We start from the raw sequence: 24,008 nt of genomic DNA, 5'->3' as shown, positions 1-24,008 counted from the left end.
TGTACCACTCTGGTGAGACAGTGCATAGGCAGGTAGGGTCTCTGATGGAGCAGGCCCTGGACATAGAAGTGACTTGTGCCTCCATGGACAGCTGTGAGTCCAAAATGATTCCCTGGTCTTGAACTGTTATTTACAGGTAGATTCATGAAGCCTGCTTGGCTACAAGAAGCCTGCTTGTTGGTGGGACAAGGTTGTTTGAGAGAAGGCACTGAGAAAATGGTACCTTCTGGTGATTGCTTAAGTGATTCCTTTAAGTTCTCAGAGTGTACCACAGTCTTCCGTTGTGCAAGCCGGCGCATGGGTCGCTGCTGTTCCCAGTTTTCAGATGGGGAACTGAGTCTGGGGGTGATCCTCGCCTGAAACAACGCTGTGTTTATAGTTGTCGTGGGACATGCAACCCCAAGTGTCCCAGGCCCAGCTAGTGAAGTACTGAGACACGAGCTGCACCAGTGTCTTTCCAGTCAAGCCCCCCCCCCCAACACACACACTAGGGCTGCTGCTTTGCAAATTCCCTTAGCTGCTTTACTCCTGCCCCTCTTAAGGCAAGTGTGGCTGCCTCTTGCTGCCCCCTCCCCATTCCAGCCACTGCTGCTCTTGCTGATTTTGAAGGGCAGAGTCTGAAGGGTGTGCAGTTCCCTCTCCTTGGCCTGCGTCTTCTGCACTTCGGGATGGGGGTGAGGCAGGGCGCCTTCCCGGGCGCAGGGAGGCTTCCTGTGGGTGTAGGCACCGCGAAATGGCGCAGCACCCAGACTTCCTCTGCTGTCTGTCTCGTGCCTGCATTGGCAGCACAGGTGGGTGCCTGGTTGCTTGGTCCTGCCAAGAGGGAAGAGGCTGGGCTGGGCTGGGCCAGGAGCCTGCCTCCTTCCTCCTCTTGCCTGTGCAACGCGAGTGACTCAGGCGTGTAGGCGTGGGATTTTCTCCGACTGGTTTGGGCAGTGCTGGGGCCGAATGGCTGTGACTGTGGGTGGGGTTTTGGGTGCTCCCTGGTTCTCTTCAGCCTGCCTCTCTCCTCTCCCTGTCTCGGTGTCTCTGCAGTGCAGCAGACTCTGCGATCTGACACCACCGGCAGCTCCCGGCACTCATGTTCCTGGCCTTCCCAGGGTGGGGGTGGGGGGCTGTCCCCTGCCTTGCCCATGTTTGGCAAGCCCGACCCTCCATGCCGCTCACCAGCAGGTTTGCAGGCTGATATCCCCCCCCCCACTCCACCCAACCACCCTGTCGTTTTCTCAAAGTGGCAGATGAAAAGTCTCAGCTGCTTGCAAAACTGGCCTGGGGTTTTTCCTACTTAGGGGTGAGTATTTTGCATCTTTTCTGTGCATGTTTTGAGGATGGCGGGGTGAGGTGGGGAGGCTGTTCCACATTGAGACCTCGACTTTCTGCTTGCCCCCGTTTTGGGAAGGGGGTGTCATAGAGCAGGGTGGGTGGAGGAAAGGAATTGCATAGCAAATATCTTTTCTTCGTTGCCAGCATTGGTTAGGGTTGGGCCTACTCTTTGAGAATTCCTCGGCTTGGGGAGGGAAGGGTGCTTGGCACGGGAGCTGGCCTGCCTAAAGAATTAACTGGGCATATTTGGAGCACCGGGGAAACGACTCATGCTCGCAGTTGCCTCTCCCCAGACCTTGGGGTGGTGCTGACTGTCTGCAAAACTTCGCGTGGGCTTTTCAGGGGAGACTAGCTACTTCAGCTGGGCCTCCCCTAAAGCAACGATCCAGCTCCCTACACCTCCTCTGGGGCCTCTGGCGTCAGTTTTTTTGGGCTGGCCCCTTTTTCTGGGAGCATGGCTGTCCCTGCAGTTTGGTTTTGCAAGAGGTGGGGGGGTGCTTCTGTATCCATGTCTGGAAAATTCAGAACTGTTTGGGGTGGTGTCTCCTGGTAGACGTGCCCCATCAGGCTGTGTGGAGCTGCTTCCTATAGGAAGGGCTGCTGCATGCTCCCTCCTTGCCTGTCTGCGTGATGCTGCACCACACTGTGTCTAGATGCTCAAAGGTGGGGGGGGGGATAATTGTTGCAAACTGTGCAATTGTGGTCTGTGCAGCTTCAGCTGCTCCCCCTCTCCTAAATCTGTGCGCACACATACACAGAAACGTAGTATGTACTAAATTATGGTCCTTAAAAAAAAGTATCCCGTTTTAGTAAGGGCTGAGGATACTGGGGAGAAGGGAATTATGAGAACTGGTGGCTCTAATTCTGAGCAGAGGTGAAGAAATTGTTGCTGATGTGCCACCCACACCCAGGACCACCACATATACTTAAGTTTTTTATTGTTGTTGTTGCCAATGCCCTGGGAAAATTTCAGAATCAAAAGGCTTGTTAGGGTGCCCTCGGCGAGGCCCCCCACAAATATCTGGCCACGCTGTTCTTGTGTGCTGAACTGGAGCCCTGCAGAAGCCTCCTGATCCTGTCTTGGTTTTTTGCCTCCTTTGCATTGCGTACGTTTCCTCCTCTCTCCCAAAGTCTTTAGTCGCCTGAAACGCTGACAGCAGCAGCCCAAGGGTCAGGTTTCGCCAGGTCTCTGGGTCTGTTTGGGTAGAGTGGCTCTACCTTGCTTTGTGCTGGAGAGGGCACTGCCCCTGTCCAGACCAAAGGGATCCTATTCCCATAAGGTTCCACAGGGCAGCTGTAGGACTGGCGTCCTGGAAGACGTTCCCTCTGCCTTGCCACCCTGGCCTATGCACCTTCACCCATCTGCGTGTGCTTGCGAAAACCGCAGCCAGTTAGCCCTTGCTTAGGCTGAGGCCTGTAGACCAGGGGTCAGCAAACTTTTTCAGCAGGGGGCTGATCCACTGTCCCTCAGACCTTGTGGGGGGCTGGACTATATTTTGGGGAGGGGATGAACAAATTCCTAGGCCCCACAAATAACCCAGAGATGCATTTTAAATAAAAGGATACATTCAACTCATGTAAAAACACACTGATTTCCGGACCATCCGTGGGCCGGATTTAGAAGGTGGTTGGGTCGGATCCGGTCCATGCTGTAGACCATTAGGAGGCTTCTAAACCCACCTTAGCCCAAGCAGGCACTTGGTGGAGCAAACCTGGGATGGGACGGGGGTCTTTTCTTGTCCTTTGTTGGAACTGGCTGTTCAGATGTTTCCTCCTCATTCCCACCCACGTGAATTTATCTGCTTTGTCATATAATATGCTGGGTGGGCTTGCAACACGGTTCCTTTTTGACTTGGCCTATTGCACTAGGGACCACAATAGCAAGAAGAGCTGGCATGCTACCTCTGCAGGAAATGTGTGAGGGACTCTCACTTGCCCCTTGTAGTGACCGAGAAAATGGGGAGGACGTGTTGCGAGGGGGTAGTGGGGATCATCATGGTGCATTGGATTTGTGTGTCTGGTTTGGAGACAGAAAACGCTGTGGAAGTCCTTGGCCGGCCAGCCAAAATATCTAGAGTTGAAGGTCTGGGGTTGGCTGGAGGCTATGTGGGGAAGTGGTGGGTGCTGCTGCACTACCCCGTGTGTGAGCTGTTGGGCGGGGAGAATGAACAGTGTAAACAAAGTCTCTGTGTGCCTCCATTCTCCTTGGGGCTTCCCCCACCCTCACTGGGCTCCAGAGAGGGTCTCCTGATGAACCCCGAGGACTCTCCAGCTCTCTCTCACCATTTCCTGGTATTCTGTTTATTTATTTCCTGGCACCATGTGTATATGCAATCACACGGGAGTTGGAGGGATGCCTGTATGGTGGAAGGTCCCAGAGCAAAGGCCAAGGCCGTGAAAATGGGTTGACTTCCTCGCATTATTTGTATACAGTCTAATGGCCAGCAAGAGTCGATAGGGAGTAGAGTTTGTGTCGATTCAGAGTCTGGGTCTTAGGTGGGTGGTTCTCAAAATGGTTTCTTACTGTGGCCGCAAGTGGGGCCAGAGACATGCAAGATAGCTGCCCTGATAGCCCCATGCATCCATATCCCATATAGATCAGTGGAACAAACTGCGGCACTTTAGCAGTTGCATTCAAGACATACGGGGGTCTTGGATAACCTCCATCCTTCAGCTTACCCAGAGAGACTTGGCTCCGACATTGGTCCAAAGGCATTCTGCATATTGCACATCTCTAAGTGCATCTTTTCATTGGGTGCCTCTTTGATGCGCTTTAATGTGACTCTTTCATTGTGTGGTGCTGCTTTGCCTTCAAGAACTGGGTGGGATTGATCTCAGCTTCTCTGCAGGATGCCTTTCAGGTGAATTGGGGTAGAAGAGTGCAGTTTACAGCCAATTTGAGACCCTTTTGACACTACCGCAGCAACTTTTCATCTGAGAGTTGTTGGGGTTTTTTTTGAGAGAGATGATTAACTTAGGGCTGAATGCAAGCTGGCAAGGTTTCGTGCCCAGAATTTTTAAAAAGTCACTATTTCCCCCCAGATACTGTGTTTGGGCAGGTGGGAGATGATAACTTTTTGAAAAAGCTTCTTAAGAAGCAGGAGACATAGGAGAAAGGAAGACAGAAGCCATTCATCAGATAGCCCTATGTTTCTCTGGGAATTATGGGTACTAATGAGGGTTCAGAAGGTCCCCCTTCCTCATTCATAGTTGTTGCAGGCATGGTGGCTAGAAACTTGATTTTTAATATATATATATTATAATGTTTCAATTGCAAATGGATACCTGCACTTCCTAGGTGTCCTCCAATCAGCCCCAAGCAGCACAACTGATGGAAGTTGTACACTAAAACAGATGCAGAAACCAGGTGTGTGGCCGCTGGAGGCCCATGTGGGTGTCTCTGTAGCAATACAGAGAATCTTCAGGTGAAATTTAAGCCAAGGCACTCTGCGCTAGATGAACATCAAGCTGCCTAAGGATGCACAGGCATAAGGTTAGGGAGCGAGTCTGCAGTGGGGGCTGCATCACTAAAAAAAAGTGTGTACAAGCATAAAGGTACATGGGGTGGCTATTTATCTTGGTACCAAAAGATGCACTTGCCTAGGAGTCCTCTGGGACTCACATTGGCAACATCCATTATAGCCCCTCCCCTGAATTTTGCCTGAAGTTGCTGCTGTTCCATTTCTTCTCTGGTCCAATCGTCATGCGGCGCTATGAGATCCGTCCGTGAAATGGCACTCATGCTACTTAGAAGTGTGGTCTGGAGGGCTGACCATCCATCCTTGTTTGGGCTGCTTCTGTTTGCCCTGCCATTCTGCTGCGGGGTCCAATTTTAGCTTGGAATTTTCCGCTCTGCCTCTAGTTGTATTGCGTTCCTTCCATGCTTGTTTTTACCATGCCTCTTTTTCTCTATCTCAACAGGTAGCAAGGGGATCCTTATGCAGCACCACGTGAAATGAACAAAACTCCACAGCCCTCAGGAGGAACCCCATCAGCCCCACACCCCTCCCCCTCTCCTGGACTTCCACAGGTAAAATGATTCTCCCTCCCAAGCTGCCTTGCCCCCCTCTGTTCTACAATATGTAATAAAAACTATCTCATCTTTTCCCCATTCGCAACCTCCATTGGCTGCTTTGTCTTCTCTGGTGGCTCCTCTTCAACACAAGTTGTCCCACACACACACACACACACACACACATGCACACCTTTCTGCATTTCTCTTGCCTTTTGCTTGTGGGTCAGTTCTGCACTGTGGGTCCAAACAACCTAGCAAGGCAGGATTTGATTGGACGACCCTCTTGAGCCCCCTTTGCAAAGTTTGCCTTAGGCTCTCTGCGTGCGCCGAGTGTTCGCACAAATTCTCCACGCACCCCAATCTTGCTCTCTAGAGGGTGGGTTTTGGGTGTGGGTTGGGGGCAGCTACGGAAGCTGCTAACTTCCTCTTCCTCCCTTCTCCCCCTCCCCCAGCAGTCAGCATTTCCTCCTGGCCAGACGGCACCTGTGGTTTTTAACCCAGCGCAAGCTACCCAAATGAATACGCCTTCCCAGCCTCGACAGGTAAGGGGGTGGCCGCTCTTGTCACTGCTGCTCTTCGGCCGCGAGATCTCTGGGGTGGTAGCCAGGCCTTCTCTGAGGGGCTGCCAAACAGGTTCTTCCCTGTGGCTCGGGGATTGCCGGGCAAAGGGAGCCCTGGAGGCTCACTCTGTCTGCAGGCGCCACTGACTCAGGAGTTCATCTGCAGCGCATGCTGGGTGGATATGTCTGTTTGGGTGAGCGCAGCTGAGACAGCCATGAAGGCAGAGGTGTGGTGGAAATTGCCCTATCCTTGGTCCTTGCACAGTGGGGGGTTGTGGGGGTTCTGAGAAGGCAGGTAGGGTGACTAGATAACTCCGAGGAGTGAGTTGGTGGCGGTGGCGGGGGGATGCTTGTTTCTGTTAGTGATGTTTTGCTCTTGTCTCCTCTCCCCTCGCTCTTTCCTGTCTTAGTTTCCAGCAGGGCCTCGTGCTTTACATCAGCAGGTACTAACCCTTCTCTACTCCCTTCACCGCATGCTGTGTATGCAATCCGGGGCTGGGCTGGGGCGCATCTACGTTGGGGAGGGGGTTTCCTTGGACACTGCAGGGAACCTGGCTGGAGAAGTGTAGAGGCTGCTGGTCGTTTGTCCTGGCTGGCAAGGCAAGAACAGCCCGAGATGTGTGGTGCACATACTGTAAAAGACATAAGCTGTGAAGCCCCTGGTCCAAAATTTTTGGCTGCTGCCTGAGGTCATCAGGTGGCCCAAGGCAAGCTGCGCTCACTTGCCCTCAGCTCTCTGCCCTCAGTATGAGGATAATGACACCAGCCACACCTTACAGGGGTGTTGCAGTGATCACACGATAATAGACGTGAGATGTTCCGGATGTTCTGAAGTGCTGGATGAATTACATTCCTAAAGAGAAGTATTTTAAAGCATACAGAGAGAAAATGAATTAAGTCAAATAGGAAAATGAAACATGGGAAGGCAAAACTATATCTCAGGTGCTTGGCTGTGTCTGCTGATCCCAGGGGTGACCAGGCTGCTAGGGTCTGTTTGACTGCAGTGTCCAAGGCAGAGGACTCTCTCCCCTTCCCATGTGACTTGCATGACATGCTGACTCATGACAGCTGCTTCCCTGCTGCTGCTTCTTCTTCTGCTTGTGTTTCTTCCTTGTTCTGTGCCACCCCTTCCCTTCCTGTGGAACAAGCTGCCTGTCTGTGCCCAGAGATTGGTTTTAGGACCATTTCAAAACTGTCAGCTTGCTTTCCTTTCTTGGCCCGCCCCCCCCAGTTGCCCTTTGGGGTGCCATGGAGAGATGACAAGGCTTCATAGTGTTGCCCCCCAGACATTCTCTCGAAAGCTTCAGTTACTGTTAACTTTGAGGGGATCTGACCCAAAAAAGGTTGGAGGTCTTATTCCAGGGGTGGGGAAACTCTGGACCACCAGACATAGTTGTAGTTCCCTCGTATCAGGGCCCATTCATTGGGGGTGATGGGAGTTTTAGTCCAGCAAAATATGTAGAGCCATAGATTCACTCATTCCCAGAAGTTACACATTCAGGAACTTTCCTGTAACCCTACATGCTTGGTTAGGAGTTTTTAAAAGGTGTCACCTAGGATTTTGAGTCTGGTTTCGTTCCTCCTCGTTGGTTCACTCTGAAGAGCCCAATCCACTTTTGGTCAAATAGCACCTGTAATGCTAACCGAAGAGATTTGTATCCTGGCTGCCCCTGTGCTAACCTTGCTGGACCTCAGATTGTATTCTCATTTGAAGCTGGTGTCCCAGTGCCTAGTCAGAACTCCTGACTCCTTGAGTCAGCCCTTGGCTGCGTGGGTGTCATACACACCCACAGTGGACAAAACAAGGAGCATGGTTTTTCAGTAGAGAATCTGTGGACTGCTTCAGATCCCCTACTACAGTGTTTCTCAAACATGGGTCCCCAGCAGCTGCTGGACTACAGCTCCCATCATTCCTAGCTAGTAGGACCAGTGGTCAAGGATGGTGGGAGTTGTAGTCCAACAACAGCAGGAGACCCAAGTTTGAGAAACACTGGCCTACTGTGTCTCTTGCTAAAATACTGGGCTGGGAATGAGGAAATCTGGACTTCAGGTTTCACTTCTGCCATGATCTCAGTGTGTGATTTTAGGAAGCCACCACCTGTCAATATCAGCCTTCCAGAGAAGATGATATTGGCCTGTATTACAGTACTGTTGTTAGAGTGAGTGCGTTTTAAAAAAAAAAAATAGCTGGGAATACTTCTGTTCCACAGTTCAATTTCTGAAGATGACCTGTTAAGAATTATTGCTACTCAATACTAGTTCCCTTAGTTCAGAACTGATTCACTGTGTTAAATTACACATTCTAGCAGTTTTCCAGTTTGCATGCCCAGTATCTTAAGGAACTGCAGAGTAAAGAGCACCTTCTGGGTGCATAGAGGGGATTGCCCCAAGGTGGCAAGTTGATGATGCAGGGGGAGGCAGCTCCACTTGACATCTACGTTGATGACTATCTAGAATAACCCTTGTCCTCAAAGCTTGGATGGCTTTAGAGCGGATTGGACAAACTCCATGGAGAACAAGTCTCTCAGTGGCTGCAAGTCTGGATGTCTGCATAGCAGCTCCAGTATCAGAGGCATTTGGCTCCTGAATACCAGCTGCTAGGGATCAAGAGCTATCGTGCTCATGTCCTACTTGTGGCTTCCCAATGGTTGACCTCTTTGGGAAACCGGAGGGCAGGTTAGACTGGCCTTTGGTCTGATGCAGCAGGGCTGTTACCATTCTTCACGTCTGCCCCCCGCCCTCTGGGGACGTCACTATGGATCTAGCTGTTGCTAATGAAGCCCACGAGAAGTAGCTCGGCGAGAGGTTCCTTGTCACGGCGAGATGTGCTGGTGGATCACTGGTAGCCCACTCCCATCTGTGATCTCCTCTTCTGCTACATTGCCCCTTGTCCCTTGGGGTTTGAATTCCCCTCCTCTTTACCTCTTCCAATTTGCACAGCACTGCCGCTTTGCTAACCACTGAGGCCTCCAGCTGCTTTGGGTTCCAGGCTGTGCACATGTGCATGCAAGTACATTTGCAGTTATGGCTCATTTGGGCCGTGCTTAGAAAGGGGGTTGAGGGTGGCTTTGCCCTTCATAACACATGGCCTCCTTTGTGATCGCAAAGCTTCCCCTCCCTCACCCATCTTCCCATCTTTTGAGGGCCTTCCCAAGAGCTTAGAAAGCTGGAAAACTGAGATAGTGTTATGCACCGGCTCCCAGTTTGTTTCCGATGACAATTCAAAGTGTTGGTGCTGACCTTTAAAGCCCTATACGGCCTCTGTCCAGTATACCTGAAGGAGCGTCTCCACCTCCATTGTTCTGCCCGGACACTGAGGTCCAGTGCCGAGAGCCTTCTGGCGGTTCCCTCACTGCAAGAAGCCAAATTACAGGGAACCAGGCAGAGGGCCTTCTCGGTAGTGGCACCCGCCCTTTGGAACGCCCTCCCACCAGATGTCAAAGAGAAAAACAACTACCAGACTTTTAGAAGACATCTGAAGGCAGCCCCGTTTAGGGAAGCTTTTATTACTGTATTTTAATATTCTGTTGGAAGCCGCCCAGAGTGGCTGGGGAAACCCAGCCAGATGGGCGGGGTATAAATAATAAATTATGATGATGATGATGATGCAGGGAGCACGGCAGCTGAAAGGTGTTTCTTTCCTTCAGAAATGGGGCATGGGTTCCAGCAAGGAAGACCTGCTCATTCATGGAGGATAAGACTGCCGATGGTTATTGGGCTCATTGGCTGCATTCTGCCTACACTGTTGGAGACAATATGCCTCTGAATCCTAGTTGCTGGTAAAGATTTTAGGGATAGTGCGATTCCACCTGGTTGCAGGTTTCCCATTGGTTGGCCAATGTAGGAACAGGATGCTGGACTAGATGGCTCTGTGGTCTGACCCTGCAAGGCTCTTCCTACGTTCTTACATTTTAGTCATGGGGACACTTCAGGTAGAAGCAGTTAAGGCTTTTATTGGCTTCTCCTCTTTCTGTCCCCCTTCCCATTTGTTGGCATCCGTCTGTCTCAAGAGACAATGGAGTGCACCTCTGGGGTGAAATCAAACCACTGTGTTGGCAGCACCAAAATGACCTCCCTGGGGTGGAAGCCTGGGCAGAGTGTATGGAGGTCCTGGGCTGCCCAGATGACAAGACCCCTCTATTGGACTCTGATGTGGTTCAAAGGAAAGCAGAGCAAAATGTTTGGCACCAGCTTGGCTGCAGCGTTGCTGGAAGGAGGTGTACAAGGTGCCATCATTTATTCCCATTTATTCATTACGAAATTGAAAGTATTTGTGCAAATATCCAATCATATACAAAGAAAAGGAACCTTGCGTTCAAATCTGCATACATCTATTTCCAGCAGTGCTGTCATTATATAATGCGCAGTTGAACTGCAAACATCTCCTTACGTTTTCATACTGTATCTGCTGGCCTAACCAAAATAAACAAATCCCATCACTTCCTTAAGCAATCACTTTTTCCTGGTGCAAAGATCACTTTCCAGTGTTGTGCAAATTCCAGTCAATGAGAGCAAACAGTGTTGGATCACATAAAGAGGAAAACCGTATTTGCACAGTTCAGCAGAAATAGAAAGTTCAAAAATTAAATGAACCTTTCAGAGCAATTCTACAAAAAGATTTTTAAAAAATCAAGAGAAATGTACAATACTTAAAAACATGCAAATGTTAAAATGCTAGATTAAAATTACCCAACTTTCTAAGCATCTGTGTAGCCTTATCTAAATAATGTTTTTAGCAGGTGCCAAAAAGAGTACAGCAAAGGTATCAATAGGCAGTGAGTTCTAAAACATAGGTGCTATCACAATAAACAATCAAGTTCTTAGAAATGTGGAACGGATATTATGTGGCATCTGCAATAGTGCCAATTCCAGCCATCGAAGCGATCGCGTGGATATGTGGTGTAAGCCGATCTCATAGACAAACTGGTCCCAAGTTGTTACGGGCTTTATATGCTGATACTAACACCTTGAACTTGGCTCAGTAGCAAATGGGCAGCCAGTGCAGGTCTCTGGACACAGTTGTTACGTGCTGACAAGGCCTCATTCTTGTCAGCAATCGTGCTGCAGCACTCTGCACCAACTGCAGCTTCTGGATCAAGCACTAGGGAAGCCCCACATAGAGCGTTGTGCTGGGGTGCTACACCCAGATGCATATTCTTGTAGGACTTGAAAAGAACACTTTTGATTAATGTTTTCAGCAACTTCCATGACTCTTGAGTGCTGCCAGGTGCCCATCTTACATTGAAGTTCCCTAGGATGTGTTCCAAGTCAATTAACTGATGCCATAGGTGACATGTGCCATTTCCCCCTTCCTCTTTCCCTGTGTCTCCAATAAAGACATAAATAGTTATTATTATTATTATTATTATTATTATTAGTAGTAGTAGTAGTAGTAGCAGCAGCAGTAAATTCACACTGACCTTCACCCAAACATCACAGGGCAATTTAACAGCATTAAAAATCCAAAATGAAAACAAAACCGTAATAAGAACAGCAAAAACTGCAATATCTTCTTTTCTAGGTTACAGGATTTGTTCCCTCTAGTATGGGAGACACTGCGGATGAATCCCTAGTTCAGAGTTCTTACTCAGGGCCAGCAGTGTTTTGGGCGCTGTGACAGTCTCTGCCCAAAGGCTGGAGCAGGAGATGCTAGGATGTGAGTGTGAAAAGGATGCAGATTATATAGATGAGCTTGGTAGCCAGTGGGAAGGAGGCAAGGGGAAGGAAGACGAGTCAGAATGCAGAGATGGAGAACGCGTTGCAAGTGAGGGCTGGACCACTTGCAAGTTAAATGCAGAGCATGTCAGTCGATGTAAAGGAGGCCGGCACCATTTGTGACTCACGAGCTGTTCTGAACACAGCACAGCTGCACATTCTGGCCTGCCCAGCTGCTTGACAAACAACACCCTCCCCAAAACACACACACACACACACTTTTCTGCAGTTAGGTCCAGAGTTTCATTGAACCCTTGGTGGGAAGCGGTGTAAGGACTTTGCAAGCAGAGTTGTTCCCCAGGATGGCATTTTCTTGCCTCTGGTCATGCATCCCAGCCTATTTCCCTTTTCTCCCTTGAGCCTCCTCCTCCTTTCCCCTCCCCCTATTCCAGTTTCCTTCTCATGGCGCTGCTGTTGCTTTCCTGCTCAGCATTCAGCTGTTCCCCTGAGCCTCGTAACTTGTCTGGCTGTAGGTAACTCCTGTCTCTTTCTCTTTCTCTGTGTGTCTCTCTTCTCTCTCCCTTTTCTCCTTGTGTGCGTGTGTGTGCGTGCGTGCTTGCTAACAGGGAGGATTCAGGTCTCTTCAGGTAATGCCTTTTCTATAACCCTACTCTGGTTGGGAGCGGGAGGGTCCGAGCATTGGCGCAAGTCACTTAGAGCCCACTCTAGTCTCCAATCCGTAGCTCAGTGCGCAACTAAAACAAAAGTCAATATATAGGGTCAGTCTTTGTGGGAATGGGGAGAAGCACAACTCCTTGGCTAGAGTACCACTTTCATTGTGCAGAGGGCTGAGAAAGAGAGTCACGTGAATTAGCATGATCCATAACGGGCTTCCTTTGCATCTTGGCAAGGGGTGGAGATGTTCCGTACTGATCTGGCTGCCTCTGGAACATCCTCTTGCTCTTGTGTAATTTCTTAAAAAGTATTTGCTCTGTGGGTTGCAGAATTCACTGCTCTTGTCTTCTATCCCCCCCCACCCGCTACCTTGCCTTGCCCATGTGATGTTGCGTTGCATCCTGGGGCTTGTATGCATATGCCGTAGCACCTCTAGAAACCCCAGGTTGGCTGCAGATGAGCTTCATGTGTTAGTTCTGTGAAATTCGGGAGAGGCAACCCAGGTTTGGAATTGCCTAGTGTTGCCAGTTCCTGTTGGATGTAGGCAACTATCATTTGATCTTGAGTTTTGAAGAAACTTGACCCATTTGTAGTCAAGGTAATTTGCATCATGTATCCTCTCTGCACATCTTGCATTGAGTTTGTTTTGTTGAGTTTTGGTTATGCTTATTTGACTAAGGAGGACCTACACACATAGAACAGTATAGCATGGAAGGTCTGCAACAGGAGACCCCAGGCTAAATTGAACCGTTTTCTCTGCCCCTTCAGCTATATTTGTGGACAAAGTGGTGGGCCACTCATAAGAGGTGGAAGTGCCAACCCACCACCATTCTCCTGCTTCTCACAGGTAAACTAGGTTGCCGCCTAGGGCGGCTGGAGGATTGTGGCCTCTGCCATCTTAATATAGAGACCCTGTAACCTTCCGTCTGGAAGACTAGAGCATGGCATGTGGAAATTGGCCATTTGTATTTCTCTGCAGCCTTCCAGGTCCCGAAACTTGCTTTCCTTCTTTGAAATAAAAACAAAAGCTTGGTTTGCAGAGAATCCAGGTTTGGCATTGGCAGTCCCTGTGCCATGCTTTTATGGGTACAGGCAGATTCTTGTGCGCCACCTTCTCCACATATCCACAGCCAGAGTCTTTGGGAGGTGGACACGGGACTGGCAGCTGTGTCTCTGGGGTTTCCTCAGGCCAGGCCTTGCTAACCAAGCATGCCCCTCTCTCTTCTCTTTCCCTCTCTCTCTTTCTTGAAGCATTTCTACCAGAACAGGGCCCAGCCTCCGACAAGTGCTTCCCGGGTGCAGAGTAATACGTCGGCTCGGCCTGGCCCACCCACTCATGTTTATCCAGCTGCTTCCCAGGTGATGATGATCCCCTCACAGATCTCCTACCCTGCTTCGCAAGGCTACTACATCCCTGGACAGCAGGTGAGGGCTAGAACGGGGCTGAGGGCAGACCTGGAGAGCTCTTTGCACTTTCCCAAGCGAGCCTTGTCTCCGGGAGCCTGCTGCTGGCTTGTTTTTCCTCGGGCCTCTTGATAGAGTTGTGGGTCAGGCTTCAGACCCTCGCTCCTGGCACCCTCACCTGTTAACCCCCAGCACTCTCCTCCTGCCTCCAACGTTTCCTGTGGTTATCTATGGGCACTGCTGTCTTGTTTCGTAAAATAAGATTAATGGTAACCCCGCTTATGCATGTGCACATATTCCTGGCAAATGTGCTGGTCAGAAACAGGGCTTCGGCAAGCCCTGGGAGCAGAAGGGAAATGTCCCCAGTCCTGATGAGAGGGGGCAGTTGCAGAGATTTGGCATGTCTGATGTGACCCATGTCCCGCTTATGGAGCGGTAGGAGCTTAAGAGGTAGCGAAACTGCTCTTACAACCCTGCGTGTGAACTATTTACTTCATGTGACACATATCCGACACTATCCCAAGGGCTTGGGGTGGGTAACCTGCTAATTATGCTGCCCTCTCCCTCCTCATTCACCCCAAATGAGTTTGAATAAATAGCATCTTGCACCATTTAAGGAAACCATGAAAGGCCGGGCATGGGTGAGTCACCCAGAACTGAGGGATGGCCACTGAGAACATTTTTGTGTGTGTGCACGCTTTCAGGCTGGTTTGATGCACCTATGATGTCTGTATGGGCTGCGAAGTTTAATCAGTTTAAACCATTTTGATCAACTCAAAAAACAAAAAAGTGACCCCTGATTTTGTCAGGTAGCGGATCTAAAATGTAATGTTGGTTTCAGGGTGGATAAAAATCAATGATTTTAAAAATGGATTTTTAAAAAATTGGCTTTTTTAATTTAAATCAAATTTTTAAAATAAAATGCTTTTGGAGGAAAAATCTTTCTAAAGATAGTTTTCTATTTAAGTTACGTTACAGTCCAAAGGCTGTTAATCAGGAAATAAGGATTTGTCGTAAGTTTTTCATGTGTGCTAAAACTCAGTCTAAGTTTTTTTAAAAAAAGATTGTTTAACCACATCAGTTAACAAACATGGATACATATGCTATAATGTTATTGTTTGAGTTAAATAAATTGTTTAATTTGTTATTAATGAAATGATTATTTTTCTCCTTCCAATAAAGTACAGTAGAAAAGTTGTCCAAATATAAACAGTTAACTTATTAAACCTCACAATTTCCATAATTACCTGTCTATGTATTTCTAATAGTAAAACCAAATCAGTAATTTTTTATATAACGGTAAAAACTACCCTGAAATTTTATTATTCCAAAAATGAAACCTTCATCTGGTTGTAAATATTAAGATTATACCAGCAAGAATGAGTCTTTGTGTAAAAAAATGATTTAAATCAAGTCTTACTGACTTACTGGTTGGTTTTAATACAAGTCTTTTCAAAAGCTGCAAAGGGCAGGCCTTGTTTTTCAGAAAGCATTAACTTTTACAGGAAGGCAGGTGAGATCTCTCATTGGTGATGCCTGCAGCAACTCCTGGGCACACCATAAAACAAACTAACCGTGCTGCTTTTTTCTTTTGAACTGGTGTGTATTCTTGTGGAAAATGTATACAGAGAGGATGTTGACAATTTATTTCACTCGTACTGTTTTTATCAATTTGAGATCTGATCCACTTGCAGCCCTAAGCTCTCCTTGGCTATGTGTCTACTATTTATTTAATTTCTATGCCGCCCTTCGTCCAGGGATCACAGGGTGGTTTACAGTATAAAACTACAAAAAACATAAGAACAAACGAAAACAACTCCTGCTCCCTCCACGTTTTAAAAGGCCATGGATCCTTCCACTCCCACATTTTCACCCCAGATGCTGGAGTGGAGAGGCTACTGATCTGGGGGTGTTGTTGTCGAATATGTGTGTGAGTAGGCTGCACATGTAATTCTTTCAGGTGATGGGTATCCAGCTACTGGATACCTTCCAGCCTCGCTTTATGCCAGCATCCATCATAAAAGTGGGAAGGAATCTCCCTGATTGCCTTGTCTGATGTCTAGGGTAAGGTACCCAGAGCATCAGTGCCATCTGAGCTTTTATTCAAAAGCAGATTCCACAATGCTAGGCCACAGGTTCTTGATTTTCTGTCACTGTGAGCCTCTCGCTGCCCCAAAGTCAGGGGGTTGAGAGGGGTAATGATCCAGTTTTGGAGATAGTACCCAGACATGGCTGGTGGAGCTCACTGCCATGGCACACAGATTAAATGCAGCATTATTTCATTTCATTTCATTTCTATACTGCTTTATATTTTCAAGAAAAATCTCAAAGTGGTTTATAGAATATTAAAATATCAATAAAACAATCTGAAGGAAGTCAAATGTAGAGTATAAAAATAGGGAGAGAACATGAAAGCTGTGTGTCTATGGCTGCTTTTAAGCTGGTGGGGAGAAGCTGCGGAGGATCAGAAAGGCTGTAGACAAATGGTATCAGGCAGCTTCTGTGTCAACCCTTATCTAGGATGGGGCATAGAGTTATGTAGTACTGGATAAGGGATGAATGAGCAGGTGCTTCGTGACTCATTAAAGCGGATGCAAAAGAGGCAGAATTTGGAAACGCCCCCTTTAGTTAGAAAATGCCTTCACCACCTCTAGGGAGGTTGGATGTAAGCTTTGGAAAGCCACAGCTTGGTGTCCCCAGGTTCACGAGCCCCTTAGTGGGGTTGATGGTATCTTTTGTTCTGTATGTATCACAGTATTTTAATATTCTTTTGGAAGCTGCCCAGAGTGGCTGGGGAAGCCCAGCCAGATGGGCGGGGTATAAATAATAAATTTTTATTCTTATTCTCTGTGTTTATTGCGGCCTTGCTTATGGCCTGCCGGTTCTGCTCCTCTTGTTCTGGTGCACGTTACTGGGGCATTATTGCAACCCCTGCCCTATGTGTGTCAAGTCTTCCTCCTCCAAGCTTAATCTCGGGAACTTACTTGCTACCCTTTTCTTCCTTTTCCTCTCTGACCCAGGGCCGCTCCACATACGTTGTTCCAACTCAGCAGTATCCTGTTCAGCCAGGTGCCCCCAGCTTTTACCCTGGAGCCAGCCCCACAGAATTTGGCACCTATGGTAAGGGGACGGGTATGACTGTCATTGTGTGGTGTGTGTGGGGGAGAGGAATATATCACTACATGTTCTATTTGTAGCATTGCAGGGGGTTGAACTTCCAGTTCCATTGGGGTCCCTTCCAGGTTTAAGATCCTGTGATTTTGGTGGTGCGTAAAATTGCAGGGTGGGAGCAGCTTTTTCTTTGCCTGACTGAGCGCTGATGGCATCCAGTGTGTTTCTGCTCTTGATCCTGTTCTGCAAGTTCCATCTATGTACAAGATGTCTCTGGGCTCAAGTCACCTTTGCAGTTTAGCCTTGAGCAGTGGCTTTACTTGCTGTGAAAGTGTGGAAGGCAACTGATGTTCTCCCTGCTTGATTAAGTTAGAATTCCTTTTGCCGCAGTCATTCTGTGTCGCACACAGTCAAGAAAATCTGGGGTGGGGTGGCGTGGGGAGAGAGGATGTTGTGGGAGGGAGAGAAGTCTAGTTTGACTTAGCTCTTAAACTACAAAATGAAAGGAGGGTCTCAATTGCAGAAAGCCTCCAATTGAGCGTGGTTAAGAATTTACTTCTACATCACTGTTTGTTACCCAGGTTAGGGACCAACTCTTAAATAAAACACAGAACCAAGGAAACTAATTCAAGTCCTGCATCTAGGAGGGACCTTCAATAAAAAGTATTTATACTAAACATTTGGGCCAAAATTCTAGTTTTCTAGTTTTGCAAATTCACTGAATAGCAACCCAGTGTTCTGATTGGAAAATTAATATAAAGCTAGTTCAGTTACAGCCCGATTCAAAATTGCTTCTGTTCTTCCTGATTGTTGATTTGCACACGTGTGTGTGTGTGTGTGTGTGTGTTTTCCAAGTGATTCTCCTCTGCCCCTCACTCCCTTCAGACTAGAATATGGAAGTGCAGGAGTATCTAATCACTGAGCAAAAGATGTTTTCAGAAGAGACTGGGGGAGTCCCATGTAGTTGGATTCTTACCTCTGGACTGCTAGCCTCTATTCTCTTTCTGTGGCTGTGCTCTGGAAATCTAGCTAAGAAACAAGCAAACTGAGTGGTGCAAGAGATTTTTGTTCCAGGAGGTTGAGCCTATGATTTTTGACAAGATTGTAGGCTGCGCACGATTGTAGGCTATGCTCACTATCCCAATTAGTTGCAAGGTTAGACAAAGAGAGACGCTGTAGAAGGAGAGTATATTGGCTCAAGATTACACAGTAGATGCAGTTGCAAATAGGTGTGTCATTGTTCCACTTTCAGTAGGGGATGAGAATTAAGGGCCTTAAGAACAGGGTTCTGGGGAGGGCAGATGAGAACCTCCCTGTGTGTGTGTGTGTCAAAGAGACCTTTGCTAGTATGAAAGGAAAGGCTGCAGCATAGTTATTAAGGGATTGAGCTATGAGACAGTAAGTTGCCCTGTTCAGATGTCGTCTCAGCCATAAACTTGTTAGATAGCCGATAGCCTGAGGAAGCTGCCGTTTTTTGCTGTCAGCCTCCCTGCCTTTTTACAGGGCAAGGGGGTAGAATAGTGGCCTACGTTAAAGGGCCATTGTAAGGATCGCTGAGATATAACGTACAGTGGTGCCTCGCAAGACGAAATTAATTTGTTCCGCGAGTTTTGTCGTCTTGCGATTTTTTTCATCTTGCGAAGCACGGTGTCGGGAAAGTTTTGGAAAAGCTTCAAAAATCACCAAAGTCTTTAAAAACCTCAAAAAAGGCTACCACACCACGTTCTATGAGTTGCTCCTCGAAGTCAAGTCACAACTATATTAACGGTGTTAAGAAAAAGGAAATAAACTTGCAAGACGTTTCCGTCTTGCGAAGCAAGCCCATAGGGAAAATCATCTTGTGAAGCAGCTCAAAAAACAAAAAAACCCTTTCGTCTAGCGAGTTTTTTGTCTTGCGAGGCATTCGTCTTGCGAGGTACCACTGTACATGAATTGATGTAAAAGTTCAGAAAACTCTTAGCACTTTCCCCATAAAAGCAGACTTAACTGTGAGATGATCAGGTCTGATGGAGTTCTGGACAGCACCATTTCAGATCACAAAAAGGTCTGAGCAAAGGGCTTTCTAGTCCTGCATTCTCTTGCCTACAGCTGCTTGCCAGATGCACCTTGGGAGTCCTATCAGCTGGTTATGAAGGCAGTGGCTTTCTCTTCCACAGTTGCCCCCCAGAAACTGGTATTCATTGTATGCTGGCCCTGATACCAGGACTTGAAAGAGTGCAGGGTGGGGCGGGTGTGTTTATGCAGTGCTTTTTTCCTAAAAAAAAATGTTTTGACTCAAGAAAATCACAATTTTATAGTTCAAACAGGAAAAAATAAATACAGTAAATGGACAAAAGTACAAAGATTCACAAAATGTTTAGGGGTATGCGTACCCCAGAAAAAAACTTCTGTATGTGCTAGTTCACACTACACACAGGGAGCTCTTTGTATTGGAAGCGTGTTTGAAAAATGTATGATCTTCCACTACGATTTTGAAGCGGTGTTTATAGGAGCAGGCCACATGGAATTGGCACTACTACAGGTGCCGCAGAATACCCATTCCACATTTGTAAGAGCTCAGTCATTTAGTGTGGCAGCGGCTACGCTTTGGAACTCCCTGCGCTTTGACATCGAGCAGGTGACTTGGCTTTACTCATTTTGGCGCCTGCTAAAAACCACCTTCTTTAAACGAGCCTACTCAGGTGCTTAGAAAGTTGAGACAGTTTTAATTTGCTTTCGTATTCTGTATGTTCTAAAATGCGGTTGCCTTTTTTTCTTGATATTCTTGTTTTACCTTTATTGCTTGGGGGACTTTTGATTTTTATTTTATTTTTTTTACAATCAAGCAGTGTATAAATTTTATTAAATAAAGACATGTTTGATAAAGATAAACATAAAGGGGGGGGGTTGCATGTACTGGAAGGAGGCCTAGTCTAAAACTGATCGATTTCCAGTTTAATTTCCTCTCGCCCTCTTGCTTTTTACTAGATGCACTGATTCTCACACTTCAAGGAAGGGAGCATGCAGTCCCAGTAACAAGATTTTTATTAAAGTTTTTCATACTACAGTAAGATAACATTGTGTGTGTGTGTGTGTGTGTGTGTGAGAGAGAGAGAGAGAGAGAGAGAGAGAGAGAGAGAGAGAGAGAGAGAGAGAAGTAGAGCCTTAGCTCTTGCTGGGGCGGCAAGCCTTTGTCTGGGCTGTATCACTTCAGACTGCATGTGTGGGCTCAGGTGATCAGATGTATGTTCTTACAAGATGCTGCATGCATTTTTGGGGCTGGTGGGGGATTTCATTGTATGGACGATTGTTAAATCATGGGAACCCTCACCTGCAGTCTGAAAATGTACAGCTGCTACCCAGGTTAGCTACCACAGCAAGAACTAGGCCAGAGAAACGGGTAGCAATGTGAGACTAAGAAACCCCACCACATGGGACTTCTCTGAGAGGCCTCCTGGTGGTACTGTTAAGAACACAGGTGGCCTTAAAATGTTCCACCGCCCATCTGCTCACAAGATGGCTCAGCGGCCAGGGAGGATGGCAACTGTAGACCAGCAACACCTGTGTGGATGCTCTCAGTTTCTCCATTTCTGGTCTAGAAACTCGGGTAGGTGTTTGGTTAATTGCAAATCAGAGATTATTGGGAGAGTCAGAGTGAGCAGGTAAGGCTATATATTCAGAGCGAGGTGGAAGGGTGAAGCCTAACAGGGAGGAAGTGTTAAGCCAGCCCTGAGCTGCACATTCAAATAAATAAAAGAAAACATGCAGTGGAATGGCCGAAGAATGGAAATATCCAGAGCCAAGCTCCCATGTCAATTTCCCAATTGCCAGCTTTGTTGGTGCAGATTTTCTTTCCAATCCCACTATTGCCTTAGGGATACTTAAAAGTCCTTAGGCACCCACCCACCCAAATGGTTTGGTCCAGATTTCCTCTGCTGATTCTGGACCGATGGCCACAGGATGATGGGAGTTGGAGTCCAGAAAATATCTGGATGGGCACACGTGTCCCCATTCATGGCGTAAGCCTGGGAGGTTCACACATTCGTCTCTTGTCTTGCTACCCCTAAATGTCACAGAAATGGGACATATTTGAAGCCCAACTCCTGTTGGAAGTGATCCTGAGCTGTGAAACAATAGTTCTGATGGCAAACCGAGGCCGTGGTTGCCCTGGCAAGAGGGCGTGGGAAGCAAGCTTGCATGACATTCCCTCAGAGTGACTGAGAACTGTGCACACTTGTTCTCTTCAACTCCCGTTTGGTCTCAATACTTTTATTTGCTTTGAAATAATTTAGCCCGCGAAAATACAGTTCCAAGAGTGACTCGGCACTAGAGTGTTGGATCATGCAACCTGTGTGCTTGGGCAGGTTGGGTGCAGGATCCGTCTCGTCTCATCTCTAGGGGCCCCTCTCCTCTTCTCCTTTCTGGTGGGGTCAGTTTAATCTTTAACTGCCCAGACAGTGGCTGCGCAGACTTTAGCCTCAGCCTGGATTTGGATTGCTGCGGCAGCACAGTAAGAGAGCTGCGGGTTTGATAGGAGCCCCTGACCCAGTCACCCCTGAAGTGGCTTTTAGTCTTACGTTTCCAAGCCACAATGGTGGGTGGGTTTGCGCATGCGCAGCAGGGGAGACAACACATTCTCAGCTTTGTCTTGCACAGATTTGCTGCTGTTGGAGTACACACACTCTCCTCACCACCCCAGGATTTAATATTTCCCCAAAACTCTTCTGTCAAGTTGCCTTGAGTGTTTGGTCCTCCTCTTCCTCCCTCCTTCCCTCCCTCCTTCCCTTCCCCACATGGGGCTCACATGATCACTGAGCACTATTGCTATATTTAGCCTGGACCTGTCCCAGTCTGCTCCTGCAGACTCAGAAATGTGAGCTGAGGCCTCCATCCCATCCCAGTCCTGCATGTCATAGTTCTTTCAGTGCTGCAGAGGTTGCAAAAAAACAAACCCCTCCTGCCCACACCCTTTCCCGAAAGGTAGGTGCATTCAGCTTCTTCAGAGGTCTGAGTTGCAGCGGGTGTGCTGAGCCTGATATGCTGCCTGCTCCTATCCCATCCCTTCTGTGCAGAGTTGGGGCCTCTAGGAGAGAAGCTTGTGTGTTCAGGACCCCAATCTGACTCCTGTGCCTTGAGACCTGGAGTAGCAGGAAGCAGTTGATCAGTGCGCAGTTTCTCCTCTTGCAAGCCTGCGGTGATTGGAGGAGGTGAGCTTGATGGTCCTCTCCCCTGCTGCCCATCTCCCACAGGCACTGGCGGCTTCCCTTTCCAGGATCGCTGCCTGCTTGGGCAGCCTCATGCCACGGCCGGCTTGCTGCGTGCTTCTGCGGCTGCTTGCTTCAGGGGTGACTGTCAGCTTGTGAAAGTGCCGCACTGCACTCCCCACCCATAAAGTTTATTAGGCCAGATGACTCAGCACAGGCAGAGGGCTGCTTCCATGTGCTCAGAACAGGCTAGACTAGTCAGTGCAGCAGCTCCTCTCTATGGTCTAGCACATGCAGGCAATGCGCAGGCTGCGGGGTTGGTGCTTAGGTGCACCTGTGGAACGTGGGGCATTCGGGGTGGAAACGCCTTGACTATGGAGAGAGAGTCCCACAGGAGGTCTGGAAAGACACTTCCTCTGTAGCTCGTGATCATTTTTGCTTTGAATTTCTCCCACCCTTTAGAAATCCTTTGAATGCCTTCTTTTGTGCCTCCACTGGTCCAGGCTACCTTATCTCTGACGATATGCATCACACCTCAAGGGTTTCTTGCTCCCACCCCCAATCTTGTTCCTTCTGATACCTGATTCACTTTGGCCTGGTTGTTGGAAGGACTGAGCCACAGTTGCCTTGCGGAAGGTGTGGGGAACCAGATGTTGCAGAACTACTGCTCATCTTAGCAAGCATGGCCAGTTGTCAGAAATGATGGGAGTTGTAGCTGAAGAACATCGGGGGGGGGACGGGAGAAAGGTCCTCCACACTAGGGCAGGGCAATATCTGGTTTTCAGCTTTGTGATATATCACCAGCTAAACATTGTGATATACTGATACATTACAATGTCTGAAATAAGGATGGAGCTATGTAGAGGCATTGGCTAGCTTCACAATTTTTACCACATTGTGATTTTTGCATAGCACACATGTACATACACCCACATACATCATGATTTACAGTATATTGCCAGGTCAAAAATTATGAAACCAATATCATGGCATGGGCTTGAAAATGGTTTTGGATACTATATTGATATAGCACTCAGCCCTCCCCCATGCTGTGCTGCATTGCTTCGGTTCTGTTTGAGGAAACCACGGCAATTAAACTGCTTTTGAAGCTTCCCTTGTAGCACAGTTGTAAATCGGAACATTTTGTTCTGTTATTATTAATCAAGTTGGTAACCCCTTGGATGTGCAGGACAGCCAGGAAGTAAACACTAGCAGTGTCTGGTAGCTATGCCATCTGGAGTCTAGGTTCCTCCCAACCCAGATTGCCTGGATTGCACACAGCTGTAAGGGTGCTCAGTGCCTAAGGAAGTGTGGGGAACATGACAAGAATCCCTGTCCCTGTTTTATTTCCCCCCTTCTCTTCTCCATGGGCTCTGTCATACCACAATTGTTAAAGGCTGTCCTCCCATCATTTTGCCCAAGCTCTGGTCCAGGCATAGTCCAGTTTCATGGTTGTCTCCCCTGGCAAAGGCACTCTGTCCATCATTACACCTTAGCATCACATTTATCTTGGGGCTTTCTGTCTGCTCAGCCCCAGAGGTCAACTAGGCGAAGCTTTTCCATTGCTTTCCTCACTTTGCATCAGCAGGTGAGATGTTTGGGAGAGCAACCTTGGAAATCTCCTGATAGTTCCTCTCAAGGCTTTGCTGCAAATGTCCATTGGGATTGGGTGGCCCACAGTTGAAATACCTCATTCTGCCAGGAAGATGTCTGTCTGGCAGATTTTGGGCGGCCAGAAAGAAAGTACATCTTCGTATGGTGCTTAATAACTTTTTTTGCCATAAGCTGTAGGAGGTGAATCTGTCTGAAGTTGGCTATATGGTGCACCCTTTACTAGTTCTGCTATTTGTTTGCTCCGGTTTTTCATGTTTTCTACGTATTGATGTTTTAAAATGTGTCTTGGTGAGTTTTTATGGCAACTTTTCTCCTTTTGAGTTTGCTCTAGGGCAGGAATGGCGAACCCAGTGCCTCCCAGATGTTCAGAGCCAGCAGGGCCAGAGGCTGGGGATGATGGGAAGTGTAGTTCAAGAGCACCAGCAGAGGCCACAGGTTCCACATCCCTTCTGTGGAACCTGTAATTCT

General features: G+C 48.0%; 1 protein-coding gene across 38 annotated transcripts in view; it reads left to right on the top strand.

Annotated features, from left to right (window-relative positions):
• The window catches only part of EIF4G1 (eukaryotic translation initiation factor 4 gamma 1), a 77,437-nt gene that overhangs the window by 14,292 nt on the left and 39,137 nt on the right, over nucleotides 1-24,008 (top strand). For 9 of the 38 annotated variants that reach the window (XM_083503777.1, XM_083503778.1, XM_083503780.1 and 6 more), the window contains 4 exons: nucleotides 5,245-5,353; nucleotides 5,791-5,880; nucleotides 13,480-13,653; nucleotides 16,653-16,752. In XM_083503777.1, the coding sequence (XP_083359903.1) occupies nucleotides 5,279-5,353; nucleotides 5,791-5,880; nucleotides 13,480-13,653; nucleotides 16,653-16,752 (439 nt within the window). In that variant the 5' untranslated portion in view covers nucleotides 5,245-5,278. Of the gene's footprint in view, nucleotides 1-1,025; nucleotides 1,292-5,244; nucleotides 5,354-5,790; nucleotides 5,881-6,308; nucleotides 6,342-12,179; nucleotides 12,201-13,479; nucleotides 13,654-16,652; nucleotides 16,753-24,008 lie in introns of those variants that run through there. The other 29 variants (XM_083503770.1, XM_083503781.1, XM_083503806.1 and 26 more) reach the window with 13 other exon arrangements.

The sequence above is a fragment of the Podarcis liolepis genome (assembly GCF_965112155.1).
Source record: "Podarcis liolepis genome assembly, chromosome: 5".
NCBI classification, from domain to species: Eukaryota; Metazoa; Chordata; class Lepidosauria; order Squamata; family Lacertidae; genus Podarcis; species Podarcis liolepis.
Note: the sequence above shows the minus strand (reverse complement) of the source record. Positions and strands in the feature narration are given on the sequence as shown.